Consider the following 20408-nt stretch of genomic DNA (forward strand, 5'->3'; position numbering starts at 1 on the left):
AATTTGAAATGTTGACCAGCTCTTTCCAGCATTTGTATTCACATCTAAGCATTCTTTGATTAAATTTCCTGATGTAATTAATCAACAAAAATATTCTAAATAAATTAGAAAACAAACAGTTCTGTTAGGGTGTTTTTTAATTATGGAAAACATTTGTTTTAAGCCTTTTAATTAATAGAATGGTGGAGGAAGAATATTTACAATTTCTTGAATACATAATTTGGTGATAGATCCTAAGTATTTTGAAGAACGAGCGACATGACTGACAGAATAAATGAATGCTACTTATTAACTTGTTTTGTTTGTTGCAGTGAGTGCACTGTTGCATTTTCTCTGCTCACTAATGGTAGTGGATACAGAGAATATTTGGATGGACAGAAAGTAGAAGTAGTTTGACGGAAAGGGGAGGTCACAAAGGGAATGAGATTTTGTGGTTGTGGTGGGGGATTAACATGCTTTCATGCGTTCTCCGCTTCACTGGAACACCACAAGGCTTGTTGATGCCTCTAAGTGCTATGAAGTATTAACCAGATAACCTCCAAGGAGACCCAGAGGCATAGAGTGTGTGTGTGTGTGTGTGTGTGTGTGTGTGTGTGTGTGTGTGTGTGTGTGTGTGTGTGTGTGTGTGTGTGTGCGCGTGCGTGTGTGTGTGTGTGGGGTGTGTGTGTGTGTGTGTGTGTGTGCCGTTTGCTTGTTGACTGCTAACCATGTACAGTTAAGTACAGAGCCCTAAATAACCTATCAGCAAAAAGGATAGAGTCTGGAGAGATTCGGTGGAAAGTCAAACACTGTGGACGATGATGCATTGAAATCTTTATAAGAATAGGAAACAAAGACTCTTACAAACTGTAGCTGTACTGACAGAAAGGGCATAAGGGACACACACTGATGTATACTCCTGCCTCAAGAAGGAAAGAGCCATATTTCTAGGAGAAAACTTACTTAGGAAAGAATTACAATCAACTATTATGACAACTAGTGAACAATGTGGCCACCCTGAACACTCAATCTATGGATGCATTTCACCTTTTACCTCATTCACTCCCAGTCAGCTTAACTCACCATTTTAGCTCACCTTTATATCCATCTGCTCAATCACTGTGTTTGCATCAAGTCTGCTAACCTTTTCATCGTTGTCATTTCCTCCCTCGTTGCTCTTTTCAATCGTATATACATCAATCCTGCCTCTACTTGTCCTTCTCTCGACTTCATTCATTTTGGGCTTCTCTCTCCTTCACTTCATCCTAAATAATGTCATCCGTCTTGTTTATCAAACCAGGATGAGTGTCAAATCCCCTGTATATTTGACCAAAATCTCACCTTTATTTGTTTACATGCACACTGGTATTTGCTGAATTTTACCGTAGTCATACTCTAGATAATATATAATAATATAAAATAAGCAAACAAAATAAAGCTCAAAATTTGATCTAGGAATACATTATTTAGCCCTTTCCCTGCTGTCACACACGAGTTACGCACCATTTGCTCAAAGCAAATCCTTGTGTTGAGATCTCAACGCTAAGAATTTTTTAAAGGAATTGAACATTTCTAATCAGACACTGTCCATCACATCTGTTTACATTGCAGTTATTGTGCAGTGAAGAATAAGCAAAAATGAATCCTTTATGAATGTAAAGCTGGTAGAGATTACCAACACACTCGAAGGCAAAGGATGTCTTCTGGAAAGTATTTGTAGGTGCAACTGGGCAAAATGTAAAAAATTTCAAAACAAATAAATACTTCTTTGTCAAGACTATTACTGACATGCAGAATGCGAATGAATGCAGCTTGAACTCGAATAGCCTATCTAATAAGGCATCTAAGCAATAATCTGCAACAGTAGAATTGCCTGTCAATTTTGATTCATACCTTCAATAAATTCTACCAGATTTGATTTTCAGAATGTAGGAGTAAAGCCTTACCAGCTTTTCTACTTTATGTTTTTGTTCCGTATTCATCCTTGCCTCATGACAAACAGAGTAAAGGTTTGTTTTTTTCAAGTGGCTTCATCTAAGAATTAAACTTGTTATCCAACTGCTGCTTAAAAACTTCCACAGGCAATGAAACTTTCCAGTCTGTAATTAGGTGACTGTCCTGTGAAAAAAACAACTTCACAAACTTTTCTAACAAAAGGTTAAGTTTTTGCATACTAGAAATTAAATGCCAGACAATTGTAGATAACTAAATAGAGTCCAACACTGAATTTTATAGATAGCATCACAAAGAATGTGATCTTGCTTTCCATTCTTAGTTAAAAGAAACAAACTGTTTTGCAAACAGACTTTACACAACTCTTTAAAGAATTGTTTAACATCCTATAATACATCTTTGGCATAAAGTCTAAAGATGCATTTTACAATTTTTTTAAACAACAAAGAAAACAGCAAATAGGGGGAAAAAACTTTAAAATCAAAATGACAAACATGGAAAGATTTGAAAGCACAAACTCAGCAAACTGTTCAAAAACTTGGAAAACTTGTAGAAATCTTAAGATGTCTTTTTTGCACTGCTCCATTCATCCAGAGACAGGCTGCTTGCTGATGCCATATGCATGCACAATAAGCCCTGAATGTCTCAGTCTACTAAAGCAAAAAAGTTTGAGCACATAATATAATTCAAAGCATAAATGTGTGAATTATAGTTTGAAATTTAATCTAAAATTAAATGTCACTTTTGAAACCTCTTCAGATTTTTTATTTTTTTGGGGGGGTGGGGAAACTAAGTAATGATGGGTCTGTCACTGTCAGTGAAAGTAAGCTTAGAACGAAATAGAAAATGAATGTGGTTTTAGACTTCGCTGGCTTTGTCCAAGTTGAGATAATACATTGGTGGTTTCGGTTCAACTTAAATTTAAATTCTTAAGGCCAGTCAAGCTTTACTGTCCAACTAAAATGTCAAAACTTCAAAAGTACACACTCTAATCACTGCTTTAACTCCTTTCAAAGTGTGACAAGTGACTCATCTGCTTTCTTTCCTACTGTCTGTTGTACCGTTAGCCCCTCATGGCCAGCTACCAACACCCTGATTTGCCATTCTCAGTTTCTCCCTGTAGTTAATCTGCTCGGTGGAGTGATGAGAGCTTTGGGAACCAGCGAGAAGAAGATGAAGGAAGAGGGAAATGAGAGGAAAGGGATGGGAACAGGGAATGAGGAATGGGCATGCATTATTGAGCATACAGAGTAGAGTTTTTAGGGGATGAATGTGAAAGTGTGTTTAGGGAAAACCTCTTCCCTTTTGGCTCCCCCGCCTTCTCTCTTCCTTCCTTCTCTGCCCTCCCTCCAACTGTCCTTTCCCCATGAGGCCAGCTGCATCTCTTATTCAGTGGGGAGGTTAAAAATTCAAAGCGAGGGAAGAGGAGGTGGACATGGAGAAGGGAAAAGGGTACCTGAAATGGTAAAAAGTGAAAGAATGTCTTGAGGGAGTTCTCTCAAGTGCTAATCTGGGGAGCTCCTCGTGTTGATTAGCTGAGCACATGTGTGGTAATGGGCGAGCAGGTGGGGTGCCGGCTGTCGCAGGGGAGTACCAAAACAGGGGAGGTAGATGAGTACAGAGGGAGAGGATGTAGATGTACAGTTTTGTGTTGCATAGTGTAGCAAACAGAATGGTGAAAAATTAAGGTGCCTCGCAGGCAAAGCAGGACCCACGTCTCCCAGAACTTGACAAATGGAGAGACTGAGTAATGAAGCAACACACAAACACAAAGCTATGGACATCACATTAAACTAAGCCACATATGCCTACACATAATGAAGTGAAACACAGAAATATGCATAGGTCAAATATCTTGGCCTAAACAGTTGCTCTACACATAGTGACATAGAGACTGGCAGGAAATTAAGGTCAGAAAGTGGAGCATGGCCTAGCCTACAGAGCCTTGTAAATACCACTGGTGTCTGGTGTAAATGCCACTGGGTTATCCATTTTGAACACCACTTCTGCAGCAACAGACACGTTGCACCAGCAGATGTGGCAATAAAAGCTTCTACTACACCCAAAGCTCACATAGAACCCAGCAGGGCATGAAGCACACGCATGGCTATGTGGAAGTAAACAAGAAAATGTGTACCTTAAGAGTGTGTGCAATGTGAATGGAATTGATAGTTTTAATAAGTCTGGGTGTATTAGAACCCTGTGGACATGGTCGGAGCCATTAACACAATAGCCTAATGGCCTTGTAGCACCTAATAACTCACTATGTAGCTAACATCAAGTCACTTGCAGCCTTACGGCTACTGTGAAACAATTTCACTGAGCCGGGAGAATTAGACATCTTAATGACATTTTCGCATGCCTCTATTGCTGTTGTATATCATTCTCCGTTTTACAACTTTTTTTTCTTTTTGTTCAGAAAAGTATTTTCTGATCCAGACCTCACTCACTGTCACATTTCTATGGGCTTCTTTACCCAGAAGTGAGAGGAGAGCTGAGGAAAGCAGGAGAGAGAGAATATGAGAGATGCAAGTTAATGCCCATATCTTGTCAGCTCCATCTTTGAAGTTGTTGCTCTTTACCAGTGCTTTTTTTCCTTTTTTACACTATCAGTGACATCAAAGTGGGCCAAGTCTGAAGCACGTGTGCCTGCATTAGTTCTTCTCTGCCCACAGGGATAGGTAGCTTATATTGCAAATAAAGTAAACAGAGTGCAAGTTCCTCCCGCTTGTGAGAGAAGACAAACGCAATCTACTTTTTGACTCTAATCCCCTGCTTTTCCTTTTCCTCCAGATAACCGTGCTTTCTAATCATAGTCACAGCATCATAATGACTTCTGCTGCTCCTCAGCTCATCAGTATCAAAAGTGAAGCACTTCTATTCTCACTTTGACACTTTCAATACATCTACAGATGTGTGCACAAAGACTAAAGCAGACATCTATGAAAGAAGCACACATGTAGAGTAAAGAGTATGTGACTGTGACCAAGAGAGGAGTGGGTGGATAGATTGTAGGTGTGCATAGATATTTGCTTTCATTCCTCGTTCCTTCTGTTTGGTCTAGCTGTGGGTGAAACCAGACAGAATTGCAAGCATTGATAATACATTAGCATTTCTAACAGGCTTTTGGACTTATCAACCAGTACCTTAAACATGCACTCAGAGATTCTAAACCTACTAAAAGCACATCCACATTAAATCACACAAATTCCATCATTCTATCTTCAGCTGTCACATCAAAAGGAACATTTACATGGTACTGGAAGTGGAATGAGAGATTGGGTCCTTGGCAGGCTAGCTGCCTGGCTAACTGACCGGCTGGCTGGTTGTGAAGAGGACTTATTCCGTCTAAAAACAGGATAATCTTTAGGAAAGAGAATAGGTTGCAAGGAGATTAGGGACACACAGCGGTAATGCGCCAGCATGAACACACTTAGCTCATTTGCATGTAAAACAGTGGAAAGAGATGCAACAAGGGAGGAATGGAAGGAAGAGAAGGTGTGGGACTGTGTGCATGTTTATGAAGACGCTTACATGTGTATGTGCAAATTCACGCTGCTCTCTGAGCATATGAGCGCTACTGTGGCTGGCAGCGAGAACCAATGTGAACACGCTCAGATGTGTTTGAACCTGATAAGACCTGATGAATAAACAGTGCTTTGCGGCTGTTCTGTAAGCATGAAGAGATGGTGAATGAGGGAACGCAAGCTACTGCCGTACTGAGGATACATGCTGAGGCTTAAGGAGCAAGCAAAGCCAAGTTAATGCCCCGCCACTGCTAGGGGTTCAAGAGGTATAACTAGGATTCAAACTTAAGCGGTGGCAGAACATAAACACTGAAATATATACACAAACACACGGCCAGTCCTGAAAATACCAAATCTCATTTGCATGTCATAAAAACACGGCCAGTCTACATTTAGTCTTCATATGGGATATAAGGGCTGTTTAGAATGCTAGGCACAGGATTTTCATGGACAGGTTTTTGAGCTGCAGCACAGGAAGGAAAAGCAATCCTGAGCTTTCCAAACGGTTCTTGAGCATGCACTGGACAGTTTGCAGTTTACTGGAGCGGTAATAATGAAAGCCTCTACCACCAAGTTCCAGGCCATGATTCTCTGACAGAAGATGGTGGCAGATTCCCTCATGCTCAGGCATACTCTATGTGATGCCGCTAGAGAATCCGGGTTGTCTAGAAACAGGTACCAGAAAAAAATTCGCAAAATCTTTCATTTGAAGCAAACGCAAGGTGCTAGAATGTGAATCACAATTATCTCAACTTAATATAAACAAGACTAATCTCACATTTAAACAGTGTGGTGAATTTTAGTTTTAGACATTCAAACCCATTAATTCCTGACAAATAATGAACCCAATAACATCCCCTTGAGAACTTTCAGAGTTTCTGATTTCTGTTTTTCTTTAAAAAAAGAAAAAACAATAAAACCATCTGTGGTCCTGTACTGTAACAAGACACTAGCAAAACTAACAGAAATATTTGGTAGTAAAAGAAATAAACTGCCACAGTAAATTCATTTTTCTAATATACGGAGCCTCCTGTGAGATGAAACAGCTATTTTACATTCATGCTTGGGACCAACCGATATTAAATGTTCACTAATCTCTCCTTCTGGAGTTCTCAGATATTTCTTCAGAAAGCCCTGAGCCACATTTCAAAAATCGATGAAGAATGTAGTCTCTTTATCACCTAGTCTCCCAGATATCTGCTGGACTACATTTCCCGTCATGGTAACCTTATGTACCTGAATAAACTTGACATCTCAAAGCTGTTTTCATACTTATTGGCAGTCCTGGATAAGACATTTCAAAAGCAACATCATTTTTATTGAAGTAGGATAATCTCACTCTGAAATTTTCAAAACAACCCAATGTTTGGGGCATTTATTTGGTTGAGGAATTTGAAATAAAAATAAATCGCATAAGGAAAAACCGTACCATTCTGCTTGGCAAAGCTACGAGTCAATTTAAAGCAAATGTATCTCCTGTATAATTTCCTAAAAAAAAAAAAAGAAAAGAAAAAAAGTTGATCAGAGTCATTGGGAAATTTTAATTACAATATAGAGATAAATGATATGATCCTCATAGACTAATTTCCCTGGAGTAATATTCACAATTTAGTCTACTCTAAAGAGGTAGACTAAATTCAATTCAGGGTGTGTTTTAAAGTTTTGAATAAGCACCTTTGTTAAATCATACTAACCAAGGTGAATGCTTCTCAGTAAACCAAAATATGTGGAAAAGCATCTCACGCCTTATTAAGTATGGTGGAAAAATCAGTGATCCTGTAGGCTTATTTCTCTTCCAAAAGCCCTGGGATTGTTAGAATTCATGTCATCATAAACGCTATTAAACACCAGGACAGGAAAAATAATAATTTGGTGACCTCTGCCAGAAAATTTAAATCTTCACTGGGTCTTGCTACTGTGAAATAATTCAGAACACAGAGCAAAATAAAAAATGGGTTCTCCCAATGAAACTGACATTCTTTCAAGACAATCTCATTACCCAGAACTGAACCCTGTGGGGAGCGTTAAAGACAAGAAAACACAAAAGAGGGCCTGGGGGGTAAGGACAAACTAGAGAGCGATTATACAGAGAGATTCCTCTATATATAATGTCCTACTGGCAAAAGGGGTTGTAAAAGGAATTGCCACAAGAAGTCCGACACAGGTCAGTGTCATTTTGTAAAAAACTAATATTTCTGAATGTGGGCTTTTTCTTGTAGGAGCAATAAGTAAATATACTCAAGACCTTAAAGCTTATTAACATTTTTTGGCATGAACTTGTATTTTGACTATTTTACCATTTTCTATGTTTTCTATTTGAATCAAACATCTACACAGAAGTTGAGATTTCAGAAAAATATTAAGATTTTAAAGGGTTTTCAACCTGAAATTAAAAAGAGGGTTTATGGTGTGTAGGTGCGAGTGGGTTATCAGGGATTGTTAAAAATAATAACAGAGGTCCAGTTTATACATGCCCACTCTGGTTTTCTGTGTTAGAAATGACTACTTTTCAACCACATTTGCCAAACAGTTATTTGACATTTGTAAATGCCAATTAGTTAAAAACCATCAAAATAAACTGACAGCTGTGCTGACAAGAGGATAAAGAGACACCATTTCACAGTCCCAGCGCTGATATTTTCTAACAGTCCAGCAATCAGACTGCAGTAAACAACAGTGATAGAAAACCAGGGGAGTGCCTCAGCTATTTGATTAAAATGGAAATTTTTCAAAAACAAGTGTACTCTTCAAGAGAACCAAATGACCTAATCAACACGATACTGTAGTTCTCCATGTCTAGGTCTTTTATTTTTAATATATTCCATCTTTGATCCTAACAACTGATTGGCTTGCAAACTTGTGCAAATACACACATACACAGCAGGTACTTTCATGCTGACTGGTACCTCATTAAAGTGTGGAGGAAATAGAGGAGGTACGGGGGGAAAAAGACGCACTAAATAGGTCTATGTGTTCATACAGACCCAAACACGCGTAGAGAGAACACAATCACACCTACAGAGAGGGAAAATTGATTTCGTCAGAACACAGGGAGATCAAAAGGCTTATTATAATTGGTCTCTAAATGTGGCAGAGCTCACCAACCCACTCTCACAATCGCAATGGCAAACCTGGATGAATTCTCAATAAATTTTTTTGTTATTCACAGGAGGGGAATGCAACACAGAAAACTGTGGTGACAAGTGTAAATGTGTTGTATGATGTTGGCAGCAGAAAAATAAATAAGGACAACATGCTATAATAGCAACACAAAGAAAAGGGGAATTGCTCTCAAGGCTGGAGAATTGGGATGTGAAGATGATCCTCCCATTATAAGGATTAATAACTATATATGCTTCTGGCTCTTTTCTCTCCTGAATCAAATTAATCATCACTGCTCCCACTAGCATACCCTTTTCCCTCTGCTCAGTCTGCTTTTATTTCACCAACCACCTCCTCCGTCACTTGCTCTTTCTCTCATTCTTTTGCTAATTGGGCTATTCGAGGTGCAGACTTCAAATACAATATATTCAAAAGGCACCTGCCACCAAACACAAAGTCTCAAAAAAGTTTAAAAAAAGGACAGCAGTTTGGGATGAATATGTAAATGCTGGAAAACAGTGTATGAATTCTAATGGCGCCACTGATCTCTTGTACTTTTGAAAACAGACCTTTAAATCCTGATCAGCCAGTGTTATTCCTTCTTATGAAAGAGAGAAGCAAACAAACACTGAAAGGTAATAAATAAACAAACCACTTCAAAGTGAGGAATTTTTAAAAAGTAGCTTAAGGGGAACTACAGGGATAAGCTTGCTGCCTAAAATCTTTTCTGCTGCACTAATCGCTTTATAGACTCGGAGCAAATCCAAAACAACAAGGCTGTTTACAGTTACAATTAGACTAATGAGAAACAGCACATGTCTGACAATATAAAAGAATGATTGATGATAGTTTATTAATATCCCGCAAGAATTAAAAAAACTGATTTTATTTAATAAATGGCTACACAAAAGAATGGTAAAACAAATCCAGTCTGTGAAAAAACAAGCAACTAAGCTTTCTTATTAATCAGATTTCCAAACATTACATATAAACCTCAATATGCAGTCTTAGGAACATTTTCACAAATATATATAAATATGCATATACACACATATACAGACATATTCAACAACTCCACTGATCCATTTTATGCAGAGCCCTTCCACATTCTACCTTCAACAGGCACAAGTGTGTTTCTTTGACTACATAGAGGTAAAGTTAGAGACGTTGGTACAAAAAAAAATATGTGTCACTTTTTATCTTCTGTCTATTTTTATTGCTGTCATTTTTCCTCTTTGGTTGCTCAATTTGGAAGTAAAATTACTTGCAGAAAACTCTCGTTTCTTTAGTCCTTACATATTTTTGCATTAAGTGGCAGTATAGGGTATTGATAAACAGCAGGTACAAAAATACAATCTTAAAGCTCAAGGCAGATCAACTCTTTGTTCAATCCAAGCTCATATGCCATAATTTCCAGACTACCTTTTCACACATTTTAAACACTGCGATGCAGCTGATATATCTCATTTCACAAAGGTGTTTCTAAAAGACGGACTCCTGTGTGATGAGGACAGCAAAGCTCGAGAGTGAAACAAGTGACATCAACAGCAAAAATGAAAGCGGATGAGGAAGTAAAGGAAGATGTGACCAATGACTTTTCCTGGTAGGGTACTGGATTTTTAGTTTTGGAAAAATAATTTATGGTACATATTTCCTGAAAAGTAAAGAGAAAAAAAATTGTATGTTGTGCCTGCAGCTTAAAGACAAGTGCAGCCTTTATATGTACATTTTTATTTAAAGTTATTGGGTGTCGCTCATACAGAAGTGCAATCAATTCTGGAAATTTGGATGGTTGCTCAATCTTGGAGGTCTATTAGGCATCGCCAAAAAACATAATTAAAAAAGCAGGAAGTTTTAATATTTAAAAAAGGTAGAGATGGGTGTGATGATAAAAAGTTTATAAATGAATCTTCTAGATGTATATAAATAATAAATTACCATTTAGTGAAGAAGATCATTCTAACCCCTGGTAAATACAGCAACAACTTACAGCACTTTATATGCAGCTGAACAACTCCAATAATTGCTAAGGGTGCAGAACAGAACCGAATTAATGAAAAAACTTGACAATGATAAGGTCAGATGAAATTAAAAGAAAAAAAAAAACGAGGAAGACCTGGGGTGAGGGATTTTCAGAAACAGCAAAGGAAGGCAGACTGGATCAATTAAAATGGAGCAGACTGTTTGAGATTCACTAAATGAAGAAGCAGAAGGTGAACAGCTCGTCATTATGGTGATGCAGGCTGGTGTTGAAAAAAGCTCAAGTGTAGGAGGATCCTTACCATGGACACAATTACTACAGCTATAAATTGCTGATAGTTTTAGAAAAATTCTGGCAAATCCAATTGTTATATGTGAAATTGTTTAACTGAGACCACAGAAGCTCTGTGCAGCCAGAGGATGAGTGTCTCCCTCCATCAGTTGTCTGGTCTTCAACTAAGCAGCAGAGGTCGACACTTCTGACCGTGCCCTGAGCATGTTACCCATGCTGCATGTCTATTTTTTGTGTGGCTGTGTGCGCTTGCTCGTCCAGCTGCCGGGCAACTGATGAAGAGGAGGAGGAAGGGTCAGAGTGGGTCAGCAAAGACTTTGTGTGATCTCAGTTTGCTTTTCAAGGAGACTGGGGAATGAGCAGCACAAAAGGAGCAAAAAAACACAAGCACAATGGAAAGAGTAAAAGAGCTTCTGGAAGTGAGAGGGAGCTCAGGGGGGATATAACAGGCCTTCAGCTGTTTTTAACAGAATGATGGGCAAAGGAACACAGTTTGAGCAGAGAGGGAGCTTCGTGGCATCTGTGCTTCAGATTCGTTATATAGCAGCAACTAATACAGACATATTCACAAAAAAGACTTTGTAGAGGCTTAGCGACAATCACCATTGCAAAAACAAAAGTTTTTGCACATTAGGATGTTTTAATCAAACCTACTAAGTTTCAGCATGCTAAAAATATGCAAGGAAAATCAGCAATGCCTACCTGTGCACCCCCTACTACAGTTTCCCACCCCATTCTCATCCCCACCAGCAGACAGGTGTGAGGCTATGAAAAGGCCATGGTGTCTTTATATACAGCGCTTGGAAAAGGTTATTAGACATCATGCGGAACAGGCGGTTGTCTCAGCCAATAAAAAAGGATTCATGGGAGCATGGGCCAAATGGAGTGTAGAGGAGGTCATATTGTGGAGTGGCAGGTGGACGTAAGGATTTGATATACAGATGGATGCAGATGGGACAGCTGCCAGCTCTGACATTTAACTGACATCAAAAGCTAGCATAAGCTGTCTTGTGCATGCAGACTACTGTTTATGTATAAGACCCGACTGTGTGTGTGTGTGATGAGTATCGAGACTGAAGGTGAGATAAAACTGCATACGCACTGTCTGGGAGCTCCTGATGTCCAGAATATAATTTGAATATGGAGGAGTTGGAGCAGAAGGCTCAGTGACACCAGGACAAGGTGAGAGGAGTGGACAGGTGTGTGCGTGTGTCAGCGTTTTGTGCCAGGACAGCTGGTGAGTCGTCAAAGGACATCACTGACCTTCTTCGTATCCCTTCCTGTCGTCCCATTGTCTGTGTCTACCTGCATTGGTGTGCACCAAATATGCCCAAGTAGTGAATGCCCCAGCTCAATCCATGAGCGCAATGAGAAAATGGCCTTCAGTGGGTAAAGGCATGTAATCAAGTCGAGGTTAACATCGTTTTGATTTGCCCTTTCCAAATAACAACTCTGTAAAGGTAAGTAAAATCTGTGAAGTGCAAATTATTTTCTTTTGAGCTCATGCTAACACCTTACCAAAACACGACTGGTGCCTTCTTGCTCCAAATCAACATAGCTACAAACTGAATGTATGTTTTTATGTCAAAATTACATTTTAAAACACAAATTTTCAAAAACCAAAGGCTGTATTAAGATTTACAGTTTATCTCTAACTCTTACTAGCATGTTAGATTTATTCTAGTGTTAATACTAATTGGCAAAAAACTGCAAGACTTGTGAAACAAACAAGGTGGCACACATGATATTTGGCATGTTTTAGGGAGAGGCAATATGTAAAATTACATTTTAATAAAATAGCTCAAATGTATTTTCAGTATATTTATTTTTTAAAAAGCTGTAATAGTGTTTTTTATTTTGAAATGATTTAATGATAAAGCATTTCCCTCACGTTGCAAAACAATAAAAAAAGCAAGAAACAAAATGGCTTGCATGCATACTAAGGTGAAAGTAGAATATAATTCAACCAGTGTAGGTTTTTTTTGTTTGTTTGTTTTTGCTAGGAAGCGGGCCGGACGATTGTATCAAAAATATTAATACTATTACAATCATTTAAGATTATGATAATCTAAGATGCTGCCATTTTATTACGATCATCTGGCTCAGATTTCAGGTTCTCTGAAACTGCTTTAGTTGGTGCAGTTACTGCTTGAAGACAAATGCACAAGCATTGTTACACTAAGCATGACTGAAGTGCTAACATGACTCTGGCTAAAAGTGGGGTTACTGTGGTTCTGTGGCTAGAGCATGTGACTCCAGTGTAAAGCGCTTTGAGTGGTCAAAATGATTGGAAACGCGCTATATAAGTTCAGTCCATTTACCATAATGGTTTCCATGACAACAGGCAGTGATGCTAATATCGTCAGATGAACAACTATGGATGATTACGTCCATGTGAGAAAGTCTGCAGCTGTCATTTGCACTCCTTTCTTGGTTGATTATGCTGCTGGCTATATCTTCTCTTTCTCTGTTGAGGTTTGTAGTTTTGATAACTTTTATTGATAATGTCAAGAAAACACACACAGAAAAACAGATATTTTTTTCTATACATCAGAGCGCCATAGTCCAGGTATATTGCCAATGATTTCATGTTTCTGAAAAAACATAGTTTCTACCAGAGTAGAAACTAGACATCCCAGAATTTCTCAGATTGGAGATAATACTCTGCTTTGCTTTTATTAATGGTAACATTTCACAGTAATAAATATCACTTTTTATCTGAATGAAAAGACTGCCAACATTTGTCCTTCAACTGCCATGTATTCAAAGAAAGGTAGTTGTCCAAATGACAGACACACACAAAAACATTTTCAACTAGCTACAGTAATTTTAGTAAATTTGGTTAACATTCGTAGCTATACTTTAAAAAGTGTTAAAAAGTGATCAATTTTTGTGATTTGGGGACGAAAGAAATACTAAAATGTGAATGAAAGTCAATTATATTTTCTCAATATTGAATACATGAAGGATGATGTATCATGACACAAAATCTTCACTCCTATTTACATTGATGTCAATCTGCACTGGAAATGACCAAAGTCTGAGTTTCAGAGACATACCATGGTACTAATAAAGGAGATGTGAACATCTGCCTGCACCTAATTGAAAAGGTTAGACACACTAGTGCAACCAGTTGAGAAAGTTAGTGTGGAGTCCTGCTGTGTCATCGGTTATAAGAGAAAGAGAGAAGCGCAAGAGAAAATGTGTGAAAATCAGTGTGCAATACACTTACCACCCTTGGCTGATGAAAGAAGAAGAAAAGGCATCAAGGATTGTGGAAATTACATAAAAAAAAGACCAAAAAAAAAGAGCATTTCTTAATATTCAGAAAGGCAATGTAAAAAGCAATGAGATATTACACACTAGATAAAAACTTACGCGTTGTTTGTGATGAGAAAGTTAATGTGAGTTTGGCAAACAGTTCACTGCTCTGAAATTTTTCCTCATTGGCCTTGGTCCAGAAACTGTTTTCACTCAGGTCGTCAGCTCCAATCTAAAAAGCACAAAGAGAGAAGAAGACACCTGTATTCATGCTCATGTAATTATTGTACATACTATGGTATACAACAACTTCAGCTTAAGTTTCAAACAACCAAATTCTTTTTACTTCTAATTTCTCTTTCCTCTTAGTTTTATCTACATGTTTTCACATAAGACAAAATTAACCATGCTTTTTTTTCTCCTCCACTTTCTGAAAATTCTTATCAAGAGAATAAAAAGCCCATAACGAAAGAGAAAGCAGGGGTAGTAAATTTAGAGATATCAGGCCTTTCATTATGGACAAAGCCTCAGGGATGGGTGTAGGACAGAAAAGACAATGAGTGAGGCAAAAGAAATGTGATATGGCAATGAGTCGAAGGAGCAAGAAAGAAAGCAAGAGAGCATGTACAGGAGGAGAAAAAAGGATGACACCCAAGCCAGAAAAAAAAAGTCAATTTAAATTACAAAAGAATACCATCTTTTCTAGCCGCAATTTAATTATCTTTCAGTGGTGCAGTTAAAAGAAGGAGGCTTATTAAAATGCAATTTCTTTGACATCCTTGTCAAACCCTTGTACCATCCCAACAAAGGAGAAGTGAGAAAGAGAGAGAGTAAATGCTGATGAAGTCTGCTTTAGCCATTAAACAGTAGCTTTAGGCTAAAGAAAAAGAAAGACGTTTTGATGTTTTAACCATCATAGAGGAGAGGGTGTTGAAGAACATGAAGCACATAGTCATGAGATACACGTATGCATGGAAGCTACTTTTAGTGAATATTTCACTGGAAAAGCTCCAGCTCACATTTTACTCGAACAGAGGCACCCATAAGAAGAAATGTTATGCTATACAATGATGTTTCTACAAGTCTCTGTGAATTACAAATATGTTAATCAACCTACAGGTTGCTGAATATTCTAAATTTAATTGTTAATTTTTGTCAGCACTAACCTTTCTCCAGTTAGCCCTCTTCAACTGGACCTCTGGCTTGTATTCCTTTTTAGGCTGGAGCCCGAAGGGTAGTGAAGGTGGTGCAGGAGGACCCCAGTTTACTGGCGGAGGTGGAGGCATACCTGGTCCTGGTGGTGGAGGAGGAATACCAGGACCACCTGGTAAGGGCGGAGGAGGTGGTGGTCCTCCCATGCCTGGAAGAGGCGGAGGAGGTGGTGGTCCTGGCATGCCGGGAAGAGGCGGAGGAGGTGGAGGTAGTGGCATCCCGGGAAGAGGCGGAGGAGGTGGAGGTGGTGGCATCCCGGGAAGAGGCGGAGGAGGTGGAGGTGGTGGCATCCCGGGAAGAGGCGGAGGAGGTGGAGGTGGTGGCATCCCAGGTAAAGGCGGTGGGGGTGGAGGGGGAGGAACTGGACCAGGTAAACTTGCGTGGCTTGGTACAGGTGCAAGACCAGACTGTCCTGGAAGAGGTGGAGGCGGTGGCACACCGGGTGTTGGCACAGGAACAGTAACCGTAACCACCTTTGTTTTGGCTTCTTCCAGATCCTTTGACAGTTTTTCGATCTGAAGGTAAATAATTATGAAAAGAACATTTAGCCACACTCAAGTTTAGATCCAGTCTGAACACATCAAAAGAAGGTCCAAGCCTTAAGTAAACCAAACATATTGGCTTTAGACTCTTATTTGGGTAAGCAGTGCAACTTCTGCTGGTTTCAGCTTTGGTGTAGCATGTTCAAGATCCATTTTGTTCATTTTTTTTAATAATATTATTTAACATAACAGAAAAAGACCGATGTTTTGGAAGGTCCCAATCAGAGATCAAGCCTGAATCTAATTTAAAATCTGATGTCCTCACAATCTGACAGATCTGGAAGACTTTTGAAAAGAGGAGCCAAAAACACCAAGTCAAGATATGCCATAGTGCAACCCAAAAGGTGTATCAATTCATGTTGATCTCTTTTCTTTACTTCAGAAAAAAAAAAAAAAAAAAAAAAAAAACGAACATGTCCAGAGTTCAGTTTTTAAGTCTGCGGTCTTCAACACATGCAACAAAAGATATCTATAAAAAAAAATGTTTGCACTCCTGTTATAAAATGTGTTCAAAGGCAAAGTGCCACATGAAGATGGGGTTTAAATGAATATTTTTTAAAAATGCATCCATAGATGAGCTCACATTTCTAGATATAATTTGAGTCTTTTTTGTAGAACTGGAAGAGGTCGACGCTCACGCTGAAATCCCTTGAATCATCATTTTCAATTTCACCCCTGCCAAATTGTGTTTCCAAGAAAAACAGAAGCCTACTGAAAGAAAATAACTGAAGAAGTGAGCTAGTGATTGTGGTCTAAAAAAGATTTAGTTTTGGAAGAAATGAGAAGAGAATGCAGGGCAAATTAAAGTACACAGAAAATGATAGCAGAAGGGAATTAAGTCCACAGAGAAATTCAAAGAAAAAAAGTTCTGAAAGACTAGGATAAAGTTCTAAATGAGAAGTGAGAGTGTAATGAATTTTTCAGTTTCATACTGAAGTACTGATTACAGTATTTGCCTCAGTTGGTGCCAAATTTTGTGAAGACTGTCCAAGTCATTAAAGTCAGTCAGCTAATAAAAGCAGACTAGCTTTTGAATATTGATACACCACACACAATTTAGAGTTAGAACGCACCAAAAAGCTAATTTCCTCTATGTGTTTTTCTGCATTTGTAGTGGAAACACTGTGAATGCACGCATGTGTGTGAATCCCTGTCTGCATGCACCAGTGGAACAAATTGTCTGTGATGTTTCCTCGGACTTTGAAAAGAAGACAGTAACAGACGCAGGGAGCCTCGGAGGCAGGCTTTCTTAGTGTAGCAGCAGATGAAGAACTGGGCACAGCATCATACGAGGGGACACCAAGAGATCTCTACATGTGAAGAAATCTTCCATCGGCAGCGCCTCAAACACAGAACGTGAGCCATCTTGGTATGAGAAGCTTGTTTGATGCCTGGCTCATGGTTCTGGTGACGCTTTGGACAACTGTGTGTGTTTGTTTAGAGCCTTTGTTTGATGAGAAGTTGACTCTGCTGGCATCAGGCTCTGTGGATGAAGCTCATGTTGGAAGTTGGGTGGTTGTCCAAATGACAGACAGACATACACACACACACACAAAAACATCTTCATGAAGTTAATGAGCACACGTGCTCAGAGGCAGACGGTTCTGGGTCACTTGATGTGTTTGTGAGTTTGTTTGTCACTATGAGGCAGAGTCCAGCTGGTGTGGCAGCAGGACACTGACAGCTAAACAATCCTCATCTTTGCCTCCCTATGAGTGAATACACAAATACACACAAACTGCATGTGTATCTTGGCCTTAGAAAATATGTTTGTCCCGACACCATCCTGTTTTTTTCCTTCTCTTTTTAGGCAATCCGAAAGTCCCGCTTTTTTATTATTTATAAAGTTCCCTAATCCCTGCAGAATTTGGCGCACTCAATATCCTTTTATTCTTCTTCCGTTCATCAGTGGCATTTCCTAAAATCGAGAAGCATGAGGGGCTTCAGTCTTAATGTGGGCATTCACTAATTTTAGCCAACGTTTCAAAGTAGGGAATTGAAAGATTGCATTTTTTCTGCACCTTGAAATATTTTGCTTCATGGAGTTTTCTGTGCATGTTTCCAGAGCATGTTGTAGCTGATCTAACTATATAACTAGAACGACGAACAAAATACAGAAGTACAGCTTAATGTATGAACTGCAAACATAAATGCATTGGAAGCTTAATGATCCACACCACAAAATTGAAAACAGTGATTAAAGTGACAATTGAAAATACAACCATGATTATCGGTTTGTGTATACCTGGTTTTTCAAAGAGCCCAGTTGTTCTTGCAGAACCTGGTTCTCCTTTTCTCGCTCCAGTTTGGCACAGGCCAGCTGTTCCTTTTCTTGGTGCAGGCCCTGCACCTTTTGGTCATAATCACTCTCCAGTTTATTCTTCTCCACCTGCAGTTCGTGGCGCGCTGTCAGCTCTGCATCCAGCTGATATATATTTAAGTCATGATTGGAGAGACACCAAATAATTAGTGTACTTAAAAAGAGGAGATAAAAGCTTAAACAGTGTTTTGTTTGTATTTATTGTGATGAAGTGTTAGCTGGAAAGCAGCAAGCCCTTGTTTCTCCTAAATTTCACAAGGACACTAAGAAAAGGTCACAGAGGTCCCTGAGCAGCAGAGAAATCTTGACTGTTAATTATAATGTGTTTGCTACTTGAAAACACGATTTAAAAAGGCTAATTAATTAATTAATATTTTTAATTATGCAAGTTGCTAAAAACATTGGACCCCGATAGAAAAAAGCATTTCACTATAAACTACACTACAAAAGTGTTTTCCAAAGGTACTCCTACCTCTTTTTACCATTGTTGGGTAACAACAACAAAACTCTATTTATTTTCTAGAGTGTTTGTGTTGTAAATCAGAAAAGTGGTGTAAATTGAGGAAACTGAAGAGTTTAAGCTTTTTTTTTTGTTTTTTTTTTTATGAAATTTACATCCCAGTAGGAAAATGAATGGTTTAGCTAAACCAATGGCACTGAAATGTCCACCTTAAAGTTCAGAACAAAACAGAATTGGTGGCAAGACCCGAGGTATTTTGCAAAGAAGAAGGGGCAAAAATCTCGGCCTAAACCTGGTGGAGTCATTTCCCCCCAAACATATACAGCACTAATTGCAGCACAAAGCGGTCTACAAACTGACTAAGAGGGGGGGCTTAAAATAAAGGATTCAAATTTTTATTCATAATTTTAAAAAAAAACAAGCATCATTTTTATTCCATTTTACCTCTCTGTTTTATTTGGTGTGGGTCTACCACAAAAAATCCCAACAAAATAAACTGAAGTTTGTCATTGCGACTTGTTATGTGAAAAGCAATTTAAGCAGTTTAAGTACTTTTACAAAAATCAAAAACAACAAGAGTTCAAACTTAACATAACTTTATAAACAATTCATTTAAAAGATGACTGAGAAGTGTTATTTTTTAGTGTTGTCTTATTTTTTTTACAAATAAGAGCCAAGTGTGCGCTCATGCAGAAGGTTTAAGGATTCTTGTTGAAGAGACAGCTGTTCTTACATATTTCAGACCTGTTGGAACAATTTTTGTTGAGCCTGTGAGTCTTGCAGTTTAGAGCTTTTCCGTTTTATTGTATAATTTACTCTGAAAATTGCAGTCATTTATAAAGTGAGGAGGCTTCAATGTTTTTAAATGAGCGCCCTTCTCAGTGTTTTTTCAATGCCTCCTCCCTCGTAAGTGAAACTTCTTACAGCATTTTTAATTTTCTCACGTTAACACAATTTTCAAATCACTTTCCCTCAGACACCTGTCAAACAGGATGATATTTAAAAAAAGACAAATACATGAAGACACAGGCACAAACACAGCTGTTTAATTTGCAGAAAGCGGATCCGTTACTCTGGCTGTCAGCAGCCTGACAGCCTTATCCCTAATTCCTGCCAAAAGGGACTGCTCGCAATTACCCCATCATGCTCAACCACCAATATGATGTGTGGTCCATGACAATTAGACGTCACAGCGCGCCTGCTAGTGTGGATGTGTCTCGTCGATTGATATGATCCCACATACAACTGTGTATTATGAATGAAGACTAGTTTTTAGCTCCCTCTTTGCAATTATCCTGTCACTAGGACAGAAACATCAGGCTGGCAACGAGCCACAATCAAGGCATTTACCCCCCTGTGTGTCTGAGTGAGCACGTGCGTCCGCTTGTCTGACGGGTGGCTTTCAGGAGAGTGGATGCTCATTTTCAGTCAACCTCTCTTTCTCACTTTTTGTAATTTGTCATCTCATGTCAAACTGACTATAGCCAACCAAGAGTCATTATAATTCAAACATGTCTGAGTCAGACAAAAGAACACTTTCACAGTATTTATTTTTTTTATATTTACTGTCTTTTAGGTTATAGCTCATATGATTTTCAGTTGATCAGTTTGTTCTTGAATTGTTTGTGTCGTGTCTGCAAGGCTTATTTCACTATTAAGTAGACTCGTGTGTACCTTCTTCGCCAGATCTGTTGCTTTGGCCTCACTGACTTCCACTTTGGTCTTGTCCACCATGTTGTCTTTGGAGAGAAACAGAGGAAACAAAAGGGGAGGGGAGAGA

At 38.7% G+C, this 20408-nt stretch overlaps 1 protein-coding gene across 1 annotated transcript in view; it reads right to left on the bottom strand.

The window, feature by feature from the left end:
• Positions 1-12782: 12782 nt before the first annotated feature.
• Positions 12783-20408, bottom strand: part of LOC129363009 (protein diaphanous homolog 1-like) — a 40645-nt gene continuing 33019 nt past the window's right edge. Inside the window, exons 14-18 of the mRNA XM_055034903.1 lie at positions 20303-20367; positions 18094-18273; positions 15261-15821; positions 14212-14326; positions 12783-14074 (exon numbers count right to left, since the gene is read on the bottom strand). Coding sequence (XP_054890878.1) covers positions 14046-14074; positions 14212-14326; positions 15261-15821; positions 18094-18273; positions 20303-20367 — 950 coding nt within the window. The 3' untranslated portion in view covers positions 12783-14045. The remainder of the gene's footprint in view (positions 14075-14211; positions 14327-15260; positions 15822-18093; positions 18274-20302; positions 20368-20408) is intronic.

The sequence above is a fragment of the Poeciliopsis prolifica genome, unplaced genomic scaffold (assembly GCF_027474105.1).
Source record: "Poeciliopsis prolifica strain line A6 unplaced genomic scaffold, Auburn_PproV2 SCAFFOLD009, whole genome shotgun sequence".
Lineage (NCBI taxonomy): Eukaryota > Metazoa > Chordata > Actinopteri > Cyprinodontiformes > Poeciliidae > Poeciliopsis > Poeciliopsis prolifica.